The sequence below is a fragment of the Hyla sarda genome, chromosome 8 (assembly GCF_029499605.1).
Source record: "Hyla sarda isolate aHylSar1 chromosome 8, aHylSar1.hap1, whole genome shotgun sequence".
Lineage (NCBI taxonomy): Eukaryota > Metazoa > Chordata > Amphibia > Anura > Hylidae > Hyla > Hyla sarda.
In genome coordinates this window covers 122,006,800-122,034,243 of record NC_079196.1, presented here as the reverse complement: position 1 = coordinate 122,034,243, position 27,444 = coordinate 122,006,800, and the positions used below count along the sequence as shown (strand labels likewise).

The window sequence follows — 27,444 nt, the reverse complement described above, 5'->3', positions numbered from 1 at the left end:
GGGGAAAAAAATCATTGTGCGACAAAATCGAAGAAAAAATTCCATTTTGTAACTTTTGGGGGCTTCCGTTTCTACGCAGTGCATATTTCGGTAAAAATTACACCTTATCATTATTCTGTAGGTCCATACGGTAAAAATGATACCCTACTTATATAGGTTTGATTTTGTCGTACTTCTGGAAAAAAACACTTCTGGAAAAAACTACATGCAGGAAAATTTATACGTTTAAAAATGTCATCTTCTGACCCCTATAACTTTTTTATTTTTCCACGTAAAGGGCGGTATGAGGACTCATTTTTTGCGCCGTGATCTGAAGTTTTTATCGGTATGCTCCTTGTTTTGATCGAACTTTTTGATCACTTTTTATTCATTTTTTAATGGTATAAAAAGTGACAAAATGCGCTTTTTTTGACTTTGGAATTTTTTTGCGCGTACGCCATTGACCGTACGGTTTAATTAATTATATATTTTTATAGTTCGGACATTTACGCACGCGGCGATACCACATATGTTTATTTTTATTTATTTTTTACACAGTTTTTTTATTTTTTTTAGGGGAAAAGGGGGGTGATTCAAACTTTTATTAGGGAAGGGGTTAAATGACCTTTATTTTTTTTGCAGTGTTATAGGTCCCATAGGGACCTATAACACTGCACACACTGATCTTTTACACAGATCACAGGCATGTATTAACACGCCTGTGATCAGTGTTATCGGCGCTTGACTGCTCCTGCCTGGATTTCAGGCACGGAGCAGTCATTCGCCGATCGGACACCGAGGAGGCAGGTAAGGGCCCTCCCGGTGTCCTGTCAGCTGTTCGGGATGCCACGATTTCACCGCGGCGGTCCCGAACAGCCCGACTGAGCAGCCGGGTCACTTTCGCTTTAGAAGCGGCGGTCAGCTTTGACCGCCGCTTCTAAAGGATTAATACCACACATCGCCACGATCAGAGATGTGTGGTATTAGCCGCGGGTCCCGGCCATTGATGAGCGACGGGACCGACGTGATATGATGCGGGATCGCGGCACGATCCCACTTCATATCACGGGAGCCGGCGCAGGATTAGGCAGCATAGTTGACCCCCAGTCAGCGCGGGCCGGTCAGAGCCAATCAAAGGGCCGTATGTGGCAAGCGGGCCGTACAATGCCCATGTCTGCCCCAGAGGATTTCATAACCAACCACAATAGAGAAAATTTTGTTGTAGGAGCATGGTCAATCTACTCAGACCCATCTGTCATTGGTGGCTGGAAATCCTGGCTGATCCATCCCTGGTTCATCTTGACAAACGTCAGTCTCTCCACATTTTTAGTGGACAGACGAGTTCGCCTTGGGGTGACTTTGGCCCCGGCCGCACTAAACACCCGCTCTTATGGCACACTACTGGCCGGGCAGGACAGCTTTTCCAGGGCAAACTCTGCTAGTTGTGGCCATAAATCAAGTTTGGCTGCCCAGAAGTCCAGCGGATCTTCAATGGTTGTTGGCATGGCCATGTCAAGGTTTACCACCACCTGCTGGTTCAGGTCCTGCTCCATGTCTACCTGCTGCTGATGAGTTGCTTCACTATGCGAGTGAAGAAAGCTACTCATCAGCAACTGTAGACTCAGGCTGCTGCTGATTGAGCCGGTACTGCTCCTCCCACCCCTCCCCTCCCCAGCAGCCATGGCAGTGGAAGGTGAGCGCAGAGGGCCCCCCGAATAAGATCTGCGAGTGGATGGACCATGTGGCCGATAGGCATCAGCCAACTGACTACGTAGAATCTCTCTGTAGTAGGTCAGTTTGTCCTCCCTCTCAGTGGGTGTAAAAAAGGCCCCCATTTTGGGACGGTAGCGAGGGTTTAATAAGGTGGAGATCCAGAAGTCATCCCAAATTTTGACAATTCGGGGGTCACTACGCAAGCAACTGAGCTTTCATCATACCATTTGCGCCAGTGCCTAGGAGGGCCTCCATCTCCACTGCATACTGCCACGGTGTGTCTGGGTCCTCCGTCTCAACTTCCACATAACCCTCCAGCTCCTCTGGCTGCTCCTGCTCCTCCTCTCCTGTCCGAAGACTAGAAACACTGGCAATCTCATCCAACCTAAACTGTGCTCCGCTCTGCCCCTCATCATCCTCCTCCTCCAGTTCAGCCCCCACAGGGCTCATGTAGCCTTGAGATGTAGGCGCAACGTCTCCATTGCCGTGACCAACCATGGTTTCAATTTTTTGTTGTAGAAAATGTAGGAGTGGAATTACGTCGTTCATGGCGTAATCCAGGCGACTCACAAATAATGTGGCTTCCTCAAAGGGCCTCAGCAAACGGCAGGTGTCACATATGAGCTGCCACTGGTTCACATTGAAGTTAAACAGGGGAGTACTCCTATCTGCTTGGATCATCAAGAAATCGGTGATGGCTTTTCTTTGTTCGTATAGTCTGTCCAACATATGGAGGGTGGAATTCCAACGTGTGGCAACGTCACAAATAAGACTGTTGTGGGATACCATTCTGACGCTGCAGCTCAAGGAAGGTGTGCTTGGCGGTGTACGAGTGGCTGAAGTGCATGCACAGTTTCCTTGCCATTTTCAGGATGTTTTGCAAATGGGGTGAAGACTTGAGGAAGTGCTTGACAACCAGATTCAACACGTGTGCCATGCAGGGTGCATGTTTCACACTTCCTTGTCGCAGCGCTAACACGATGTTTTTCCTGTTGTCTGTCACCATGGTTCCCATTTCTAGATTTCGTTCAGTAAGCCATACTCGGATTTCTTTACGAATGGACTTTAGCAGTTCCTCCCCTGTGTGACTCCGTTCGCCAAGGCAAACCATATGAAGAACAGCTTGACACTGCCGTGCCCTACACACATGGTACGATGAATGGCCACCGAGATTTGGACGTGCAGTGGAGGCCAATGACACGGTGGAGCATGAGGAGGCGGCGTAGCACACTGTAACAAGACCAACTGCCTGGGAGCGAGAGCGTGGAGGAGGAAGCGGTGTGACCTGTCCAAGTTGCTGTTGTGGCTTTGCAGGAACCACATTTACCCAGTGAGCCGTAAAAGACAAGTATTGTCCCTGCCCGTAGTTACAGCTCCACACGTCGGCGCTGCCGTGCACTTTTGAACACACCAACAGGCTCAAGGACTGGCTCACCTTCTCTTGTACAAACTTATGCAGGGCTGGTACTGCCTTCTTTGCAAAGAAATGTCGGCTTGGGACTCTCCACCTTGGATCGGCACAAGCCATCAATTCTCTGAAAGGTGCAGAGTCCACCACTTAAAAAGGGAGGGACTGCAACACCAGCAACTTGGACAGGAGCACATTCATCTTCTGCGCCGTTGGATGAGTGGGCGCATACTGTTGTGTCTTGGACATGGCTTCGCCGATGGATTGTTGGCGGAATGGCTGACTAAAAGCGGGAGAAGCAGGAGCGACAGAAGGAGGGTTTGACACACAGCTCCCTTCGGCTGAGGTGGTGGAGCCTTGGCTGGATGAAGGAGGGAGCGGATGGCCACTGGGAGATGCAGCAGGCTGGACCACTACATCGGAGCCACGGTTCTCCCAGGCCGCTTTATGGTGGCGAAGCATGTGTTGACGCAGGGCCGGGGTGCCGACATTGGGACCCTGGCCACGCTTCACCTTCTGCAGACAGATCTTGCATGTGGCTACGTGAACCTCCTCCGGATGCCTTATGAAAAACTTCCACACCGCCGAGTAGCTGACTTTCCCACCCGCAGTCCGCACTAATTGACTGCTACTGGCGCCATCTCCAGGAACCCCTGTTCCACTACGTCCCGGAAAGGTAGGCTGCCGCGAAGCAGGTGGTCTCCCCGGGGCACGTTTGGCTCCTGAATTTCCACTACTGCCACCACGCTGACTGCCAACCGTGCTACCGCCTTGCTGCCTCAAGGGCAACCTGCAACTCTCTTCTCCTGATGATGATGAAGCCCCTTCTGCACCCGGCTCCCAATTGCGATCGGCTTCATCATCATCAACAGTTGTGTGCACATCACTGATGTCCTCCTTGGGTTCCCCAACAGTGTCTGCTTCAGGACCCTGAACACTTGCAACACCACCTCCCACGTCACTCTCCGCATCACTACTTGGCCGCCTAGCGGAGCAAGCAGCGCATGTCTCCTCCCCTTCTTGGCTGTCCAGTAGCTGCTGACTGTCCTCTATTGGATCGTGGAGCTGAACCCACAGCATAAGATACTTCTTTAGGAGAGGGAACAGCCATAGGACAAAGGCAATGGGAGGACACAGACTGCTCCCGGGCCATGCCAACTGAGGGTTGTGTCTGAGGAACCCACCGACTGTTGACTGGGGGTGTCAGATGTCACTTGTGATGATGTGAATGAGAGTGTTAACCAATCGACGACGGCAGATGGGTTGCTGGTGGAGACACGACCCCTGGCTGATAACGGGAGCTCAGGCCTCTCGCTGCGACTCCTGCTGCCACTCGCCCCAAGTCTGCTGCCAACTCTGCCTGAAGTATTTAGGCCTCTGCCACTCCTCTGTGCACGTCCTGGCACTTCTCTGCCTGACATACTTAGTGCGTTTATGAGGGTATTACAATACGCTACACTACTCTTTAAACAGTATTTGTCTAGAACAGCAGCAGGTGATTACTTACGGCTGTCCTTGAACAGTATGTAGGCCCTTGATAGATTAACAGGTACTAGATGGTACAATACTTGGATGTACCTATGCGGTATGCACTGATGAGGGCAGTAATATGCCTAACTATTAGCAGAAAAAACTCTGTATTTTTGTAATACACCAGCCGGTGGATACAATTGTTTGGACCTTGACGGTTTGGAGCACCTTGACAGATTAACAGGTACTAAATGGTACAATACTTTCATGTACCTATGCGGTATGCACTGATGAGGGCAGTTATATATGCGTAACTATACGCAGAAAAAACTGTTTAAAAAAAAAAAAAAAAACAGACGGTGAATAGAATTGTTTGGACTTGCACAGTATGTAGCCAGCCCCTTGATAGATTAACAGGTACAAAATGGTGCACATGCACTACAGTCCACTGAACAATCACATATTTCTGAACAGCAGCAGGACCCAACAGTGCAGCACCACAAAAAAAAAAATCCAGGGATTAAACCCTAAATTGCACACAGATGCTTCAGAAAGTTTAGGCAGCTTGGAGATCTGTATGAGGCAGCTGACAGCTATCTGCCCCTCTCTGCTGCAATGCTCAATAATTAGTGTTGCTCGCGAATATTCGCAATGCAAATTTTATTCGCGAATATAGCACTATATATTCGTACTTACGAATATTCTTTTTTTTTTCTTTTCTTTTTTCTTCACAGTACACATCACAGTGATCACCCCTCTCTGCTTCCAGCTTGTGTGGTGTAAAGAAGGCTTTAATACTACTGTGTGAGACTGGTGGTCGAATTTTCGCATATGCGAAAATTTGCATATGCTAATCTTCACATTTATGAATTTTTGCTTATGCAAATTTTTGCATGTGCAAATTTTCGCATTTGCGAATTTTCGCATATGCAAATTTTCGTATATGCTAGTTTTCGCATACGCTAATTTTCACATATGCGAAAATAAAATGCGAATATTACGAATATGCAAATTTAGCGAATATATGATGAATATTCGGCCATATATTCGCGAAATATCGCGAATTGGAATATGGCCTATGCCGCTCAACACTATCAATAATGTGAATAGGAGGTTTAGCTATCAATGATCCTTCCCAGTGTGAACAGCAAAGCACTCTGCACTCCTGTCTGTCCCTAATGCTGATGTGAGTAGCAGTTGCAGTGTAACGCTGTGATATAAGCTAGTCACACACACGCAGTCCCGTCCTCTCCATCTGAGTGCATAGATTAAATGAAGAGAGGCAAGATGGCCACCGATTATATAGGGACTGTGACATCACAGGGGTCAGTGGACACTGATAGGCTGCATCTCACATGTGATTCAGGGTCAGTCCGCCTACCTTCATTCCCGCCGCTGTTTCCTGCCCTCCCATAATCCCCTGCCCCATGTACTCACATGTGGATCTGCCATCTTAGGTCTCCAATAGCCTGGAACGCTGTAATATGGAGTTTAATGAATCGATTCGCGCGATAGAATTGCGGCGATATTCATATTCATATTGAATCAAATTTTTCATGAAATTTGCAACGAATTCGGGTTCGTCAACTTCGATTCGCTCATCTTTAATCATGACCACAGTTCTCTCTGCTGACATCTCTGTCCATTTTAAGAACTGTCCAGAGTAGGAGAAAATCCCTATAGAAAACATATGCTGCTCTGGACAGTTCCTAAAATGGACAGAGATGTCAGCAGAGAGCAGTGTGGTCATGATGTCAGCAGAGAGCACTGTGTTCCAAAATGTAGTATTCAGCAGCTAATAAGTACTGGAAGGATTAAGATTTTTTTAATAGAAGTAATTTACAAATCTGTTTAAAGGGGCTATCCAGCATAAGGTGATTTTAGTACATACCTGGCAGACAGTAATGGACATGCTTAGGAAGGATCTGCACTTGTCTTGGGGCTAAATGTCTATGTTGTGAGATTTCCATAATACTGTTGCTAGCTTTTTGTGAACTAGTTTTTCCTGTTTGACTCTTCTTTTTTGACTACAAATCCCACAATGCCATCTTCCTCCCTCCCACACATCAGCCACCCCACCCATTGAAACATAATGAGCTGCATCCATTCAAATCAGTGTGCGTCAATCAGGGTGCCTCCAGCTTTGCATTAGTTGCAGATTGATCTCTCCCACCAAGCGGTCACTCCACCCATTGAAAAAGACAGGCTCCCTGTCATCAGCTGACTACTGAGATCAGGTCTCTGCCACATTGCAAGCTGGGAAAAATCAACAGTCATTTTTTATGCTGGTAAAAATAAATATTGGAGTGAAAATCAAAGAAGAATTGTGAGAAAACTGTCACACGCAGGTATAGACATTATGGCCCTCATTTACTAACAGGATCCCGACACTTTTTGTCGGTTTTTGCGCCAGAATTCTGTCTGCACCAGAATTTGCGCCAGAACCTGGTGCACAACCCGACAAAATCAAAATCACTCAGAGTGAAAAAAAAACAAACAAAAGGGGCTTTTTTTCCCAACAAAAAGAGAAAAAACCCTCCGAGTGTGAAGAAAACTCACAGGAAAACCTGTGAGTTTTGCTTCACAGAAAACCGTCAGCTCAGAGCTGCCGGTAAATTCCTCAAAATGGAGTGAATCCTGCTACCCCTAGCATGGTAAATGGTCTGTTCCATGCTGGGGGTAGTAGTAGAGGGGCTGAGGGATTGATCGCAACGGGTCTCACTTCTGAGACCCGATCCGATCAGATGATATTAAGCAGGGGAGTGGGGGGCATGTTCCGATCCCCTGCAACGTACTGTAAACTTCAGTGTTTCTATATATCTTTCCCCCTGCTGCGCTATATCAAACTTAGTGCCCGTTGTGCTTGAATAAATGTACTGCCCCCCCAGCGCTGTTATATATCTATACTGACCCCCGCTGCGCATATACTGACACCCGCTGCGCATATTTATATATATATATATATATATATATATATATATATATACTGCCCCCCCCCCAGCTGCGCATATTAATATTCATATTTTCTCCCTCCCCTGGCTGCAAATGAATGAAAACTCTATTAACGGCAGAGCGGAAGGCTGCTGCCCGCTCACGCTGCTAAGAGTTTGTAATTCATAGCGGGCAGCAGCTGCATATCATGCTGTGGGGGTCAGACATATGAATATATGTCTGACCCTCACATCATACATATACAAATGCCGGCTCACCGCTATGAATGACAAGTAAGCTATTGGCAGCAGCAGGGCGATCCTCCGCTCCCTGCACTGCTTTACTTGTCATTCATAGCGGTAAGCCGGCATTTGTATATATAGATGCTGTGAGGGTCAGACATATATCCATATGTCTGACCCTTACCGCGCATCTATATATACAGGTGCCGGATCACTGCTGTGTATGACAAGTAAGCGATTGGCAGCAGCAGCATGAGCCTCCGCTCCCTGCACTGCTTTACTTGTCACTCATAGCGGTGAGCCGGCATTTGTATATGTATGATGTGAGGGTCAGACATATATCCATATGTCTGACCCCCACAGCATGATATGCAGCCTTCCGCTCCACCGCTAATAGAGTTTTCATTCATTGGCAGCCAGGGGAGGAAGAAAATATGAATATTAATATGCGCAGCTGGGGGGGTCAGTATATATATATATATATATATATATGCGCAGCGGGGGTCAGTATAGATATATAATAGCGCTGGGGGGGCAGTACATTTATTCAAGCGCAGTGGGCACTACATTTGATATAGCGCAGCAGGGGGAAAGATATATAGAAATGCTGGAGGGGCCAGATATATACCCCCCCCCCCCCAGCAATTCTATACATCTTTGCCCACCACAGAGCTTCTATATTAAAACCCTGCCAGGAGCCCTGATTGGCTCCTCGGTCCCGGCCATTCAGGGCTCCTGGTGAACTGTGGGGAATTTAAAAATGAAAGTTTACAGTACATTGCAGGGGATCGTAACATGCCGCCCGCTCCCCTGCTTAATAAAAAAAAAAAGAGAGAAGAGAAGTTTTCCACCGGAGTACCCCTTTAATTCTATGGATGTACTGCAGTATACATCAGACTACATTTTTAAAGATATCCCAAAGTATATAAGCCAAGCATCCCTGAAGTGTAAGTGTTACAATGCTTTTAAGTGTTAATGGTTTATTTCTATCAATTAACAAAATGCTAAGCGAATGAACAGAAGAAAATTGAAATTAAAATCAATAATATAATATATAATATGACCACCTTTTCCCTACTAAACAGAATACATTTTCTAGGTACATTTGCGGACAATTTTTGAAGTTTTTGTCTCATTCTGTACCTGATGAAGAGGCCCATTCATGAGACTATAATAAACATAATTTTTATTTTGAACTGGACCTGCTATGTGCACTAGAGATGAGCAAACTTACAGTAAATTTGATTCGTCACGAACTTCTCGGCTCGGCAGTTGATGACTTATCCTGCGTAAATTAGTTCAGCCTTCAGGTGCTCCGGTGGGCTGGAAAAGGTGGATACATTCCTAGGAAAGAGTCTCCTAGGACTGTATCCACCTTTTCCAGCCCACCGGAGCACCTGAAAGCTGAACTAATTTATGCAGGAAAAGTCATCAACTGCTGAGCCGAGAAGTTTGTGACGAATCGAATTTACTGTAAGTTCGCTCATCTCTAATGTGCACCTATTCAATATCCCTACCAGAAGTATGCAGGACTGTATTATCCCTCCCTCATCACCCTAGAAGTGCTATGGGGTCAATAACTCCCTCCCTACAATAACTTGTACTGCCTACCTGGTTCTTGTTGGCTTGGAGCAGTCACTCCATATGGATATACCCCTTCATGGCTGCTAAAATACTGCTTTTCATGGACTCTATACAGCATGAGTGCATTCCCAAAAAGCCACAGTTTAGCCACCATAAACCAATTGATATTCCTTGTTTCTGATGGTACCATGTCTAGGACCGCTCATGTTTTCCTTGTGAGATTGTAACATTCCTCATATCATTACAGGTCAATATTTTCTTTACACAGACTCCATTTGACACAGGTAGCCTTCTTCAGTGTAGGGTGAAACACTTCAGCTTTTCACGTTACACAGAAGGAGGGATATTCTGTAAGCTTTGGTTCATTCTTCAAGAGGCTTTGTCACTAACACTCCTCCTCCACACCATGAAGCTCCACACAACCCACATGAATCCAATTATGGTTCCTCTCAGAGATGACTTCTTTCAGATAATTCATTCTCTAAGGCACTATCTGTCAGCTCTCTGACTTATCCTCTGTGACAACACCCTGGCCATGCTGCTTAGGACCACTCTGGCACTTCTTGGCCACCGGGTCTCTATTACAACATCAAGGACCCACAATGTAGTTCTCAGTTAGGTTCACTCCTTGGACCTCTGCCTTTAGCAAATGCACAAACAATACAACAGCACTCTGCAAACATGTAAATATTGAACTTATGTAACCCTTTAACTGTATTTCTGGTACATTTACTTCATATGTAAAATTGAGGCTCTTTTCACACATTTTGATAAAATTGATTTTTGATTGTGTTACCCATCTACCAACATTAAGATGGGACCCTAGTATTTAATGACTCAACTCTCTTGGACCTTAGCCAAGGTTTAGTGGGAAATGGAGGCAGGAGCTTGCTTGCCAAGCTTCCCTGCTAATGTCCTGTAGGCCACTCAATGCCTAACTATTTTATGCATATTCATTATTTTTCACTCTCACATCCTAGACATTATGAAGTGAGAGTGAAGATTAGCCAGCGACACATGTACTCTGCAAAAACACTGGAGTGCTCACTTGGCCACAGACTCTCATGTTACAAGGACATGAGAGTGAAGAATAATGAATATGCATAAGATGGGCTGGCATAGAGTGGCATACAGGACAGAGGCATGGAAGCTTGGCAAGCGGTGTCCCATCTCCATTGTGCAGTAAATTAGTATAGCAACGGGGGCCATATCTTGGAAACACAGGAACTAATTTAAGTAATACGTCATTACTTCTGTTTACCCGCACTGTAACCAAATGTGCAGGTGAGCAGCCTGTCAGTTTCCCTTTTAGTTACTCATCTGAAAGTGGTTTGTAAATTGCTATGTAAATGGATAAATCTATCTACTGTACACCTACTTGAAATTAGAGATGGGACCCATCATTTTTAGCATTTTCGCTGCCTTTGTATCTTTATTAGAAAAGTGGAATTTATTCATAGGGTTTGAGTCCTTTGAATGAGTGATCACAGCAGAGTATACACCAGGATTAAAGAGATTATCCAGGATTAGAAAAACAGAGTTTATTTATTTAAAAAAAACAGCACCACTCCTGTCTTCAGGTTGTATATGGTATTGCAGCTCAGTTCCACTGAAGTACGGTAAATGGAGCAATATTGTAATACCACACACAACTTGAGGACAGCTGTGATGCTGTTTTAGGGGGGGGGGGGGGGGGATGTTTTTCTGTTCCTGTATATCTCCTTTAATAATTCTTTCCGTAGTGTTTGTTTTTTTCCTTTAACATTTTGCTGGAAAAAAAAAAAATAAACTAGGATTTATTTATTTATCCACTGAAGTAAATGGAGCTATATTGTAAGACCACACACAACTTGAGGACAGCTGTGATGCTGTTTTAGGGGAAAAAAATGTTTTTCTGTTCCTGGATATCCCCTTTAATAAATCTTTCCGTAGTGTTTTTTTTTTTTTCCTTTAACATTTTGCTGGGGAAAAAAAAAAAAAAAAAACTAAACTAGGATTTCTTTATTTATTTTTATAGGTTGGATGTAAGATTGCTGTTGTAATGTTTATTTATTTCTTGGCTACAAATTACTATTGGATACTGGTTGAAGGACTCTACCTGCACAGCCTGATATTTGTAGCATTCTTTTCAGATACTAAATACTTATGGGGTTTCACGCTAATAGGCTGGGGTAAGTTATCATTTCTGAATCTATTTGTGTATTTTTTCCACTGAAGTTAGTTTTTTAATTCATATTATTTGCAACTGATGTTAATATGAAAATAATGATATTAGTAATATCAATATTAATATTACTCTACAAGTAGATTTTAGCTCCTGGTAGCCATAATACAGTTTTCCCAGAATTGCTCAGCTAATGTCTGGGTGACAGGCTTCTCAGTGTTTAATAATAACTTTGCTGGTGCGATCATTTTTTTTTTTTCATTTTATCCTGAGCAGCTCAAAGCATGATTTGTAATATCCAAAATAAGATGAAATAAAAAGTATACAGCATAATCATCATTTATTATGGCACAATGCTAATACTTTTGTTTCTGTAGAAATTACATTTCAGCTGTCATCTCTTTATCATAAAAGGCAGGATCACACAGATAACACATAATCCTCCATTTAAAATAGGCAAAAGTTCAATTATTATCATCTACAAACTATTTCTATTTCTACCAGTTTTCTATGGAGGATATACAGAGTCTCTATTATGTGAAGGTTCCCTTAGTCCAGCTGGTGTCTGTATCGTATATCAAGGATGTCTAACCCTAAATTGTCTTGCCTCAATTTAAATGCATGCAAAAGTGCAACAAGGTCAGAAGATGCAACATTTTATTACCAGATGGAAAGCATATGTATAGACTGAGCAGTAAAACAACACCCATAAGGTAAATTCTTCCTGGCAAGCTTTTTTTATATGCTGCAGGTGAAATTGTAACAGATTCGGCCACTGTACAGTCTGGACGCAATGTTTCGGGGGTCCACTACTTTACTCATATGTAATACGAGTATGTGTTGGTGAAAACCTAAAATACCTGTCAACACCTGTAGCATAATGAAATAACACCTTGCATTCATATACCAGAGTAAACTAGGTAGAACATTTTACAAACAGTGCAATAGCATAAATATTTTATAAATACACTTTTGAATTACAGTTTTCATTTATGTTGTCTGTTTCTAATTCCAAGATACAGAGATGGGAGCTCTACATAAAATACTTAAACGAGGACCCAGGCCGAGGATACTGCGTTGCACACACCCGATGTGCCTATAGATACTAATAATTAACAATAAACGGAGCAGTCCTACTAGGCTAGGGGAAAAAAAGGTTATAGAAATCAGTAGAGATGAGCGAACTTACAGTAAATTCGATTCGCCACAAACTTCTCGGCTCGGCAGTTGATGACTTATCCTGCATAAATTAGTTCTGCTTTCAGGTGCTCCCCTGGGCTGGAAAAGGTGGATACAGTCCTAGAAGACTCTTTCCAAGGACTGTATACATCTCTTCCAGCCCACCAGAACACCTGAAAGCTGAACTAATTAATGCAGGATAGGTCATCAACTGCCGAGCCGAGAAGTTCCTGACGAATCGAATTTACTGCAAGTTCGCTCATCTCTAGAAATCAGAAGAATTGAAATAATAGTAGAGAAAAAGAGGTTTGTGTCAAATATTGGACATTTATTTAAAATAACAATGATACTCTTGATTACTTAATGGTGATGTCCTTGGCAGGGCCTTTGCTTTGGACAACACACAATATAATACAAATGATATATAAAATGTAAAATACATAAAAACACAATTGCTAGCTAAAATTGCACTAATGAGGTGGCTGGGACACAGGGTCTGTGCTATAGTAAGCACAGTGGGACAGTCTGGAAATTGCAAATGTCCTATATGGGAGTCTCCAACGCTGTCTAGCGCTGCAACTACGGCCAACACTGTGGATTTAATCTTTCAGTGCTATTTGCGCTAAATACCCTCACTGAGACTACAATTCACACCAATCACCTATAACAAATAGGACATTTGCAATTTCCAGACTGTCCCACTGTGCTTACTATAGCACAGACCCTGTGTCCCAGCCACCTCATTAGTGCAATTTTAGCTAGCAATTGTGTTTTTATGTATTTTACATTTTATATATAATTTTTATTATATTGTGTGTTGTCCAAAGCAAGGGCCCTGCCAAGGACATGACCATTAAGTCATCAAGAGTATCATTGTTATTTTAAATAAATGTCCAATATTTGACACAAACCTCTTTTTCTCTACTATTATTTCAATTCTTCTGATTTCTATAACCTTTTTCCCCCTAGCCTAGTAGGACTGCTCCGTTTATTGTTAATTATTTGTTTCTTATTCCAGTTGAAGGGGTACTCTGCCCACAGACATCGTATCCCCTATCCAAAGGATAGGGGATAAGATGTCTGATTACGAGGATCTCGCCGTTGGGACCCCCCGTGATCTCCATGCAGCAATCGGCATTCTAAACAGTATGTTTAGAACACTGAGTTCCCGAGGCGGGAGACGTAACATCACACCACACCATCTACATTCATGTCTATGGGAGAGGCTGTGGGATAGGGAATAAGATGTCTGTGGGAAGAGTACCCTTTTAGCCACTTAAGGACTCAGGGCGTACCTGTACATCCTGAATCCGCTCCCTTTCTACAACACAGGGCCACGGCTGGTCAGGCCCGGTGCATTGCCGTGGAATGAGATTTGCCATAGAATGAGATGGTCCGCCTCCATCACATCCTATTGGCTCTCTCTTGTCACGTGACATATTTAAACGTCACGCATCGATGCGCACAGCAGTTTCAGTTTGGCTATCACAGGGAGAGGATCTCCTCACCCTGTGATAGCTGAAGCTGTACGGAGCTCTCATGGCCTCTGTGGCCCGACAGAAGTTCACACACGTACGCAGCTCATACGGCTGCCTCATATACATTTACTGTTGATCCACAGCGCTATCGGGATCCCGATGCCGCTGTCATCAGTGTGCGTCCCCGCGAGCGCCCCACGCCCGCAGCTCTACTCCCCGTCCTCCGCCCCCCGCAGCTCTACTCCCCGTCCCTCCGTAGCTGTACTCCCCGTCCCGTTAACGCTCAGGGAGCGGGGAACAGAAAGTAGAGCATCTGGCGCAGGTCAAGTTATTCGCGTAGTGCTGCGCATGCGCAGTACTACTTTACCTGCGCCCGATGCTCTACTTTCTGTTCCCCGCTCCCTGAGCGTTAACGGGACGGGGAGTACAGCTACGGAGGGACGGGGAGTAGAGCTGCGGGGGACGGGGAGTAGAGCTGCGGGGGATGGGGAGTACAGCTACGGAGGGACGGGGAGTAGAGCTGCGGGGGACGGGGAGTACAGCTGCGTAGGACGGGGAGTAGAGATGCGGGGGACGGGGAGTACAGCTGCGTAGGATGGGGAGTAGAGCTGCGGGGGACGGGGAGTAGAGCTGCGGGGGACGGGGAGTAGAGCTGCGGGGGACGGGGAGTACAGCTGCGTAGGACGGGGAGTAGAGCTGCGGGGGACGGGGAGTAGAGCTGCGTAGGACGGGGAGTAGAGATGCGGGGGACGGGGAGTAGAGATGCGGGGGACGGGGAGTAGAGCTGCGGGGGACGGGGAGTAGAGCTGCGGGGGACGGGGAGTAGAGCTGCGGGGGATGGGGAGTAGAGATGCGGGGGACGGGGAGTAGAGATGCGGAGGACGGGGAGTAGAGCTGCGGGCGTGGGGCGCTCGCGGGGACGCACACTGATGACAGCGGCATCGGGATCCCGGTAGCGCTGTGGATCAACAGTAAATGTATATGAGGCAGCCGTATGAGCTGCGTACATGTGTGAACTTCTGTCGGCCCACAGAGGCCATGGGAGCTCCGTACAGCTTCTGCTATCACAGGGTGAGGAGATCCTCTCCCTGTGATAGCCAAACTGACACTGCTGTGCGCATCGATGCGTGACGTTTAAATATGTCACGTGACAAGAGAGAGCCAATAGGATGTGATGGAGGCGGACCATCTCATTCTATGGCAAATCTCATTCCACGGCAATGCACCGGCTTCTAACAACAGCCATTACCCGTGGCTAATAGCGTGTGGCACTGACCGCACAGCGTTCAAAGTTGATTGCCGTGTCTAAAGGGAAAGTAAAGTACTGTGGGTTAGCTCAGTGGCCTGTTCGGGACCGCAGCATTCTGAACAGCTGGCAGACACAAGGATGGTCCTTACGTGCCTCCTGCGTCGCCGATCACCAAATGACTGCTCAGTGCGTGAGATACTGGCATGAGTAGTCAAGCGGCAGAATCATCAATCAATGTTATGCTATAAGATAACAAAGATCGATGTAAAAGATCAGTGTGTGCAGTGTTATAGTCCCCTATGGGAGCTATAACACTGCAAAAAAAAGTCACAAAATAGTTCATAAAGATCATTTTACCCCTTTCCTAAGAAAAGTTTGAATCACCACTCTTCCCATAAAAAAAAATCAGTGTTAATAAAAATAAACATATGCAGTATCGCCACATGTGGAAATGTCCGAACTATAAAAATATATCATTAATTAAAGTGCACGGTCAATGGCGTATGCGCCAAAAAAGTCCAAAAAAACAATCAAAAAATCAGATCAGTACAAAAATGGTACTGCTAAAAACTTCAGATCACGGCGCAAAAAAAGAGCCCTCATACCAACCTGTATGGGGAAAAATTAAAAAGTTATAGGGGTCAATGCCACATACCATTTTATTGTTGAATGGTGTCACCTTTTAGAATTCCACTACAATAAGAACACGTCAAACATGGGAATGTACTTTTTTGATGTGCAGATAAAAATGTTAAGTGATCAATTTTTCTAGCTACCACATCATTTCTGATTACTCTATTACCTATTGTCTAACCTCTTTTTTGACCAAACAATGAAGGAATCTCTGAATGCATTTCTGTGTTTGAGGTCGGCCTTGAGCAAATTCCTTGATTTATTAACTGTGCATTTAATAAATGGTGTATATTAAAAACAGTAGAAAAAATGATCCTATTATTGTCTCTGTTTCTTTTGTTTAACCTATCTTACTGCAATACATTCTATCTTTCATACTTGTCCTGTTCCTTCCGTCTTTTTTTTCTCAAATAACCTCTTTCTGAGAATTTTTTATTTCTTTAGTTTTTTTTCATATTCAACCTTAGTGAGCGCAATCCTACGAGCTCGTGTGAACTGGCTCTTAGAAAAACCCTTAAAAACTGTGGGAGAAAGAAAACTACTGTGGTGCAACATATTGTTATGACCCATAGGTTATTTAAATAGTGTAGTCACAATTTGATTCCCTGTTTTTTTCCCTCAAAATCCATAAAATAAATAATGTTAGTATCATATGTGAGTGTAAATTTGATACTTTGATGAGCCATATTCAGATTTGACAAAAAATCGAGGAGAGATTGTTTGTCTCCCATCCACAGCATGAACACATGGTCCACGTACCTAAGCTACGTGAATGACACATCCATTCTGGAATGGAAGAAGGTCATCTCATCCTCAAAAAATGCCATGGGAGTAACCGATAACCTTGTTGAAATGCTGTGAATTTGCAAATATAAATTTTGGTTGAAATGAGAATAATTCTTTGTAAGGACATACTCCAATGCAGACATCGGAAATGCTAGCATGCAGTTATCAAGTTATGGATATCTAGATAGCAATTCTTGAACACAACATATCCCTTTGAAAAATATCTTTAAAACATTTTTCAAGCAATTTTTCAGTTTGTTAAATGCCCATGTGGCATTGCATATAGAGGACAAACAATCAGACAAATTAATTAAATCTTGCACAAGGCATTACACACAAAAGAAACAGCATACAGATAAGAATATAGATAAATCTAACAAGTTCAAGAAAAGCAGAAAGGTGACTCACCGCTGTGCATGAAGACTTTTATTTGAATCTTGGTGCAGGTAAAATGCAGGACATCAGGCTGTTGACCATACGGACGCCAGCGTGCTCTGCCAGGTGACAATTTTTTTGCGCGATTGTGCTTTCACAGACCCTCGTCAGAGGGTCTGTGGAAGTGCAATCGTGCAAAACAATTGTCACCTGGCAGAGCACGCTGGCGTACGTATGGTCAACAGCCTGATGTCCTGCATTTTACCTGCACCAAGAATGAAATAAAAGTCTTCATGCACAGCGGTGAGTCACCTTTCTGCTTTTCTTTTACTTGCGGATAGAAGACTATTTTCTCTGAAATAGAGCACCACTGCCGAAGATAATTTGGTTTCCCCTGGTTACAACACTCCATCCCATATGTTCCCATTCACACAGGGAGTGCCGGGCAGCTTTCCTCTTCATTAGTTATTATAGATAAATCTAAGTAGTCTAAGACTGCATTCACATCTCGTTTTGTACATACGGGTGCCGGATCCGGCTGGAGGAGGGGAAAACCAGGTGCTCCCGTACCCCAGCCGGATCAGCCCGTAACTCCATTTACTTTAATGAGCTGACCGGAGTCAAATGGTGACTTCTGTCGGCTCAGTTTTGAACCATATGTGGTTTTGGACCAGACCTAAAACCGTAGTATACTACGGTTTGAGGTCCGGTCAGGAAACCGCATATGGGTCAAAACTGAGCCTACCGGAGTCACCATTTGACTCCGGTCGGCTCATTAAAGTAAATGGACTTACGGGATGATCCGGCTGGGGTACGGGAGCGCCCTGTTTTCCCCTCCCCCAACCGGATCCGGCACCCGTATGAACAAAACGAGATGTGAATGCAGCCTAAGACCACTTTCGCTAAACATTTTAGAGAGTACAGTTATCAAGTGTCAGATCTGCACAAGCAGATAAATGAGAGTTAACAGTAAATATAAATGTGGATCTTAACAGGAAGCTACTATTGCAAGATGAGATATGTCTGCAAAATTCTATAAAAAGCTTGCTATGATGAACCTATTGTGAAAGCCTGTTAAGGCTGTGTTTGTGGAAGGGGTGTGTAATTATATAACGCCCACACGTCATGTGTTTGGATCGTTTTGGATCTCCCACAAAAAGAATGAAAGCTCCAGAGGCTGCTTACCTTCTCGGAGCTGCTGTTTGTTGTATCGCTGAGGATTGGTGTTCTGCTGCCTCCTGGCGGGTTGTTTGGCGACCCACCACCAGCAGCGGCAAGGTCCCCAATAAATTTAAGGTACAGGGGGTGGTGAGGCAGCACCTGTAGCTGGGATGGACCCATGTGGCGTGGCAAGACTCAGCAGGCATTCGGATGCAAGTGGGGAGATTTTAGTCTATGTGCAGCCATGGCTGGTTCAGCTTGCCACCCGGACACAGCATTGGTTGTACAGCAGGACATGCAGTGTATTCACAGAAAGGGCTCAAGTCCTGCAGAAATACACAGGAACGGCGTTCCTTTGCTTTTTCCACAGGAGGAACGCTGTCACTGTTATATTAGTCCTGCAGGACCAACCTCTGTTCTTACCCTCCCTCCGTCTCCTCCCCTGGCCCGGAATGCTTAATGTGGAGATGTAGAACCCGTGATTTTCTGGCAAAACAAGACGCTTCGTATTATGTTTTAAAACTTCTTTACTGAACTTCAGCAGCAAATATAAACTATATGTATTAACAAGAAAAAATAATTTTTTGAGGCATATAAAGAGTATATGGCTGAACAATCTAGGGTGCAACCTAGTATCATGTCCTGTATCATTAGCCAATCAGACAGCAAGGCAGGTGATAAAGGTGACCGATTCCCAGGCATCTCCCTTCTTCTTTGCTGCTCAGCAGTGTGACAAAGATAAGTTCATTTTTTCTCTCACAAACAATTACCTCATATATTCTATTATTTCATTATTATTTTGATTAATTCATTTATTAATTTAATTTATTAATTTTTTTACCATTTTATTTTCATTTCCATATTTATTTTTCCCTTCCATTTCATACCTATCCTATTAATGTTTTTTTGTACATTGAATTTCTTACATTGTATTTCTATATACATTGTCTGGGTCCTATATCCTTTGTTCATTCTCTCTATAGTCTGAAGAAATTAGTAATTTTTTCCTCAATACTCCCTATTTTAAGTTATTCCTCCCTCAACTATTCTTCCTTTTTATTTCTCACCCAATTATTATTCCCTGTTCTTTCCGGTCCTTACGGTCATTCCGACCCTCATAATATTCAATTTCACGATTGCTTCCACTATACATACCTTTGTATCTTTTCTTTTTCCTCTCCCTTGGCGCACCGCCGCCATTCCTGTGTCGCAAACGTTTTCTTATATTCGCGGCGCGCGCATGCGCGCAAGTCTCGCGAGACTTGCAGACAGAGCGGTCATCCTTTGTCTAACGTCCGCGGGATCTCGTCATTCTCCTCAGAGTGACAGAACCCGGCGGACGCGTCGTCCATTGGCAACAAATAGATACAACATTACTTCAGTATCCTCCATTTTATTACCTTATTTCCCCTCATGTTAAACAACTGTTTCATCCCTTATCCTGTACTGCCACCTTGTGGCAGTTTTCAGTAATTTCCTCCATTTTTCTCTCATAAATGTTACTTACATTGGTAGTTCATTATCCATTGTAATAATACATTGTTTTAGTATATAATTAATCATAGTTAATTAACTTTCAACTATTATTATTCGTTATCCATATTCATATAGATATTTGGTTTTAATACCTCTCTTATATCCTCACAATGTCTGCTGATAATAAGACTCCATCTACTGAGAATGCATTACCAGAGAATTTACAATCTCTGGTGGATGCTTCAATATCAAAGTCTATAAATACAGCGGTTCAAACCGCGGTCTCTGCATTGCAGAATTCCATTGACCAGTCAGTGGCTCTGGCGTTAGCACGCTCACAGCCCACAACTATGACTAACTTACCTATGAACATTTTACCTCCCATGACTCCATCAGATCAATTCTGGTCCCCAAAAGAGTCTGTGTCCCAACTGGCTAAGGGACTTAAGGGACCAGGTAAGGCGAAATCTAAAAAACGCCACACATGAGACGGCCCATATCCCTCTAAGAGTGATAAAACTACCTCTGGGATGCGCCAAGATTCTACACTATCCCACTCTACAGAGCGCAAGCAGACATCCATCAGTAGTGGTTCCCATAAGCCCCATAATGCACCCTTATCCCATGAGGAGGCTCATAGTAGCAAAACTAGAAAATCTAGCTTCAGAGCTAAACCAGACTCCTACCGAGTTCCTTCCTCTAATGAGTCAGAAGACTCCGATATAGAGGACGTGGATCAAATACTCTATGTTTCGGAGGACAGTGATTCTAACCATGACGACCCTGGCAGTCAGGAAGAAGCTATGCTAACTGAATCCGGAGATACATATTTTGACCCGGCCTTAATATGCCATCCCCGATCGGGGGAATGGCTTCCAAATTCTAAAGTGGCCGAGTTTTTCTCCCTATGGGCCAACAAACCTCTGGATAAACCATCACGCAATAAGTTAAAGGCAGAATGCCCTAGGCCAACACTGCCGAATAATGCTTCTTGCACTCCAGAGTTGGACCCGTTAATCTCCAAATTTCTTTTTAAAACGGGGAAAAATCCCAAAAAAGGGATAGATAGAAGCTTCCAGTCTTGTCAAGGCAAACTGATGGATCTTATGGGTCCACTAACTAAAATATTGGACCTAGCTGAGGTAGCTTCCATCTCCAATACTCCGGTGGATACGGAAACCCTCAAAGGGTGGGCCCAAAGGGCCATATGTTTTTCCGGGAACGCAAACAATTCCCTTTCTAATGAACGAAAATGTTCCATTCTTTTAAAAATTGACCCCCAGCTGACTAATTTGGCCATGGTGGAACCTCCCAATCCCACCAAAGGCATGCTATTTGGGGAAGATTTTATTAAGGAATTAAATAAATACGTCAGCCTTTTCTCCTCATTGAATAAGGCCCAAGTATCTATGAAAAAAGTTTTCTCCCAACGTGTTTTTGGAAAGGCCGGAAAAGGACGGGGCCGTTTTTCCGGCCGATCCTCCCAACATAAATACACCAGAGGCTCCTATCCCCAACCATCCTCTCAATTTTCAGGGTCCTCCTCCGCCCCCCCCCTCCCTTTTTTCCCTACAGGGGCAGACCATGGCGGGCTAGAGGTCAAAGAGGATACCCTCGCTCAAGACCTCCCACAGGTAAGCCTACCACAGTTTTCTTCCCATGATATTCCCCTAGGGGGAAGACTCCTGTATTTTTTCCACAACTGGCATACAACTACATCCGACTCTTGGATTCTAAACACAATCAAAGGTTATCAAATAGAGTTTGTCTCCCTTCCTGTCCAAACTTACCTACCTCATCCAATTCAATTCTCTCAAGCAGACAGGACTCTTATAGACCAAGAAATAGGAGATTTGATTGCCAAATGAGCAATTATTCCAGCTCAGTCCCACTCACCAGGTTTCATCAGCAACTTATTTCTGGTGAAAAAGAAAGACGGTGGTCACAGACCAGTGATCAATCTGAAACTTTTGAACAATTTAGTGATCTATCGCCACTTCAAGATGGAGGGCATACACTTACTAAGGGACATTCTAATGAAACACGACTGGCTAATAAAAATAGATTTGAAGGATGCTTATCTGACAGTCCCAATTCATCCTTCTTCTCAAATCTTCCTTCAATTCCTGTGGGAAGACAAGAGATGGCAATTCACTTGCCTCCCTTTCGGTCTATCATCAGCCCCGTGGTGTTTTACAAAACTACTGAAACCAGTAGTGGCTTCTCTCAGAAGTCGAGGGGTTCGTCTTATCATCTATCTCGACAATATTCTCCTTATGGCCCAATCAAAAGAGTTACTTTTGCTCCACATGAGTTGGACTCTAACTCGTCTGACTCATCTGGGTTTTCTTATAAATCACAAGAAATCAATCTTAACCCCCTCTCAAAATCTAGAATTTTTAGGCTTCATGATCAACACCCAGTTGACCACTCTGAGCCTTCCCCCAAGGAGATTGAAGACTATCCAGAAGGAAATCCGGCAAATTCTCTGCAAAGACATAATATCTTTGAGGACGATAGCTCGAATAGTGGGTCTTTTATCAGCCTCGATCCAGGCTATTTTTCCAGCCCCTGTTCACTACAGGGCTCTCCAACGCCTAAAGATTCGTCATTTAAGAGAAGGTCTCGGTTACTCAGACGAGATTCCCCTATCTTCAGAAGCCAAAGAAGAACTTCTTTGGTGGCTCGCTCACATAGAGACCTGGAATGGCAAGGCAATCTTCCATCTGAATCCAGACATCATTATAGAATCGGATGCAAGCCTTTGGGGAGCTCACTGCGGTTCTCTTTCCACTGGAGGGAAATGGTCCCCATCAGAAGCCCAACTACACATATATTGTCTGGAACTCCTGGCAGGATTTTTTGCATTAAAAAGTTTTGCAAAAAATTCCTCCCATTGTTGTATTCTCCTTCGCATGGACAACATTTCCGCTGTCCAGTACATCAACCACTTGGGAGGTACAACATCCAAGACTCTTGCGAACTTTGTCAAAGATTTTTGGCATTTTTGTCTAGACAGACAGATAACCCTAAAAGCGGAATATCTACCCGGGATTTCCAACTCAGTAGCGGATTGGTACTCTCGTTACACTACGGATTCCAGCGATTGGAAGTTACTTCTTCCAATCTTTCAGGGACTCAATTCTCTATGGGGTCCTCTTCACATGGACCTTTTTGCCTCCCGTTTGAACACTCAATTGCCTCTATTTTTCAGTTGGCGTCCGGACCCAGAAGCTCTGGGTGTGGACGCTTTCCTGCAATTTTGGCCTCAAAAAACCCTTTACGCGTTTCCTCCATTCAACCTCATCCCTCGAGTCTTATTCCAAACCACGGTTCAGAAATCTACTCTGGTTCTTATCACTCTTCTTTGGCCGACTCAATCGTGGTTTCCCCAAATCCTACATCTTCTTATAGACTTTCCTCGTCTCCTTCCATCCACTCACAATCTTCTCCTGGACCCTCAGGGGAATTGTCATCCTCTGATAACGTCAGGCCAACTACTTCTGGTGGCTTGGATGATTTCAGGTCACCAAGATCTAACCTCCAATTTTCTTAATCGACTCAGGACATCCTTTCAGATGCATGGGCCCCGGGTACCAAATCAGCTTACCGATCAGCCTGGGGAATATGGTCTCATTGGTGCGATCAACAACATCTGGATCCCTTACGAACATCTATATCCCACATCTTGAATTTCTTAGCAGCCTCTTTTGATGCTGGCAAAGCTTATAGGACGATTAATCTCTATCGTTCGGCAATTTCTTCTAAACACCTTCCGATAGACTCCATTCCGGTGGGTAGACATCCTTTAGTTTGTCAACTCCTTAAAGGCATTCGTTTTCGTAGACCTCCTGTACCAAAATATACTTCTACGTGGAATATAAATATGTTCATTTCTTGGGAAGATAATGATTCTTTATCATTAAAATTCCTATCATTCAAACTTACCACTCTCTTGTGTATTGTTTTGATCAAAAGAGTCTCCGATGTAAGATCACTAAACATTTCTCGCAGACAGTTTACACCTCAAGGTGTTGTTTTTTCCATATTTCGTCATACGAAAACAAATCTCCATTCCGTTTTTTACCCTTCTTTTCCTCATCAGGAAAAACTTTGTGTAGTTCGCTGTCTTCGTTCCTATGAATCCAGAACTGAATCTGTTCGGTCTCCATCATCTTCCCAATTGCTGATTTCCTTCTGCAAACCTCACGCTCCTGTATCTTCTCCCACTCTAGCTAGATGGGTTAAACAAACCATGCATTTAGTCGGTATGGATGTATCCAAATATACGTCCCATTCTGCCAGAAGTGCAGTCTCAACCAAACTTTTCCAATCTGGCGCTTCTATTTAAAAGCAGCCGATTGGTCTTCCGACTCTACTTTCAAAACCTTTTACTTCAGACCCGAATCCCATGTTTCTATGATACTATTGTAGTAATTACTAATGTTACTCAGAATTGGTTGTTTCAATATATATTATGTTTATTACGATTAAGCTTTAAACTAAGCATAATACGAAGCGTCTTGTTTTGCCATAAAATTGGAAATTTTCCTATCCTAGGTGACGGAAAATTTGGATTTTATTAAAAACAAGACGCGAGTATTATCCCTCCCAATTCCCATCCCTATAACTTGTTTTTTGCTTATTTCTCAATAATTTCTCATTTCCAACCATCATTGAACATCAATGTTGACAAGACTTCGTGGATCCCATGTTCCTTCGTCTTTTATTCATCCTACATCCTCTTCACTGGTTGATATTCCGGTTACTATTTCCTGTTTGATGTAACGTTGCAAAGAAGAAGGGAGATGCCTGGGAATCGGTCACCTTTATCACCTGCCTTGCTGTCTGATTGGCTAATGATACAGGACATGATACTAGGTTGCACCCTAGATTGTTCAGCCATATACTCTTTATATGCCTCAAAAAAATATTTTTTCTTGTTAATACATACAGTTTATATTTGCTGCTGAAGTTCAGTAAAGAAGTTTTAAAACATAATACTCGCGTCTTGTTTTTAATAAAATCCAAATTTTCCGTCACCTAGGATAGGAAAATTTCCAATTATGTCACCATCTCATGTTGAGGGCGGAGCTTAGCTGTGGAGGAAAAGGAGAGATCATGGATGAAGGACCTGTGTGATGCTTTGGAGGAGGTGGCGCTGAGCTGGAGGAGAGGTCACATGTTACTCCAGTAAGGTAATTACATGGAAGATTTGTTACAGTGTGTCACCTCAGTAGTAAGGAGATTACATGAGTAGAAGGTTGTTACAGTGTGTCACCCCAGTAGTAAGGTAATTAAATAAGGAGGAGGTTTGTTACAGTGTGTCACCCCAGTAGTAAGAAGATTACATGGGGAGACGGTTTGTTACAATGTGTCATCCCAGTAGTAAGGAGATTTGAGGAGGAGGTTTGTTACAGTGTATCATCCCAGTAGTAAGAAGATTACATGAGGAGGTTTTTCACAGTGTGTTATCAAGAGATGATAGGGAGGTTTTTGTTACAGTGTATTATCAGAATGATAACCCCTTAAGAACATTGGTGGAGATATATACAGACCTGTGCAGAGGAAAAGTACTTAATGCACCAGGAAGTACACTTACATCCTGAGCTGCAGACCAATTATCAAGCGAGTGCAGGAGCTGTCAGCAGCCACGCACTTACAGTCAATGACAGAGAATGGTGTTCTTGCTGTTAACCCCTTAACCCCTTAAGGACTCAGGGTTTTTCCGTTTTTGCACTTTCATTTTTTCCTCCTTACCTTTTAAAAATCATAACCCTTTCAATTTTCCACCTAAAAATCCATATTATGGCTTATTTTTTGCGTCACCAATTCTACTTTGCATTGTAATTGTCACGATTCGGCTGGCAAGAGGTGGATCCTCTGTGCCAGAGAGGGATTGGCGTGGACCGTGCTAGTGGACCGGTTCTAAGTTACTACTGGTTTTCACCAGAGCCCGCTGCAAAGCGGGATGGTCTTGCAGCGGCGGTAGTAACCAGGTCGTATCCACTAGCAACGGCTCAACCTCTCTGACTGCTGAAGATAGGCGCGGTACAAGGGAGTAGACAAGAGCAAGGTCGGACGTAGCAGAAGGTCGGGGCAGGCAGCAAGGATCGTAGTCAGGGGCAACGGCAGGAGGTCTGGAACACAGGCTAGGAACACACAAGGAAACGCTTTCACTGGCACGATGGCAACAAGATCCGGCGAGGGAGTGCAGGGGAAGTGAGGTATACATAGGGAGTGCACAGGTGAACACACTAATTATAACAACTGCGCCAATCAGGGGCGCAGTGGCCCTTTAAATCGCAGAGACCCGGCGCGCGCGCGCCCTAGGGAGCGGGGCCGCGCGCGCCGGGACAGGACCGACGCAGAGCGAGTCAGGTACGGGAGCCGGGGTGCGCATCGCGAGCGGGCGCCACCCGCATCGCGAATCGCATCCCGGCTGGAGGCGGTATCGCAGCGCACCCGGTCAGTGGATCTGACCGGGGCGCTGCAGTAGCGAGGATGTTGCGAGCGCTCCGGGGAGGAGCGGGGACCCGGAGCGCTCGGCGTAACAGTACCCCCCCCCTTGGGTCTCCCCCTCTTCTTGGAGCCTGAGAACCTGAGGACCAGACTTTTGTCTAGGATATTGTCCTCAGGTTCCCAGGATCTCTCTTCAGGACCACAGCCCTCCCAATCAACCAAAAAAAAAGTTTTCCCTCTGACCTTCTTGGAGGCCAGTATCTCCTTTACGGAGAAGATGTCAGAGGAACCGGAAACAGGAGTGGGAGAAACAAGTTTGGGAGAGAAACGGTTGATGATGAGTGGTTTAAGAAGAGAGACATGAAAGGCATTAGGAATACGAAGAGAAGGAGGAAGAAGAAGTTTGTAAGAGACAGGATTAATTTGGCACAAGATTTTGAAAGGACCAAGATAGCGTGGTCCCAATTTGTAGCTGGGGACACGGAAGCGGACATATTTAGCGGAGAGCCATACCTTGTCTCCGGGAGAAAAAATGGGGGGAGCTCTTCTTTTCTTATCAGCAAACTTTTTCATGCGAGATGAAGCCTGTAAGAGAGAATTTTGGGTCTCTTTCCATATGGTGGAAAGATCACGAGTTACTTCATCCACAGCGGGCAAACCAGAGGGCAAGGGAGTAGGGAGGGGGGGAAGAGGGTGACGGCCGTACACCACGAAAAATGGGGATTTGGAAGAAGATTCAGAGACTCTGAAGTTGTACGAGAATTCGGCCCATGGTAGAAGATCTGCCCAGTCATCCTGGCGGGAGGAAACAAAATGCCGTAAATAGTCACCCAGGACCTGGTTAATTCTTTCTACTTGCCCATTGGATTGAGGATGATAAGCAGAAGAGAAGTTTAATTTAATCTTGAGTTGTTTGCAGAGAGCCCTCCAGAATTTTGACACGAATTGGACGCCTCTATCCGAGACGATCTGCGTGGGCAAACCGTGAAGATGAAAAATGTGTACAAAAAATTGTTTTGCCAACTGAGGCGCTGAAGGAAGACCAGGAAGAGGAATAAAATGTGCCATCTTGGAAAATCGATCAACGACCACCCAAACAACAGTGTTGCCACGGGATGGGGGTAAGTCTGTAATAAAGTCCATACCAATCAGAG

At 44.4% G+C, this 27,444-nt stretch overlaps 1 protein-coding gene across 3 annotated transcripts in view; it reads left to right on the top strand.

Moving 5' to 3' along the window:
* PTH2R (parathyroid hormone 2 receptor) overlaps positions 1-27,444 on the top strand; it is a 525,422-nt gene that overhangs the window by 164,824 nt on the left and 333,154 nt on the right. For all 3 annotated transcript variants that reach the window (XM_056535219.1, XM_056535218.1, XM_056535217.1), the window contains one exon: positions 11,345-11,498. In XM_056535219.1, the coding sequence (XP_056391194.1) occupies positions 11,345-11,498 (154 nt within the window). The remainder of the gene's footprint in view (positions 1-11,344; positions 11,499-27,444) is intronic.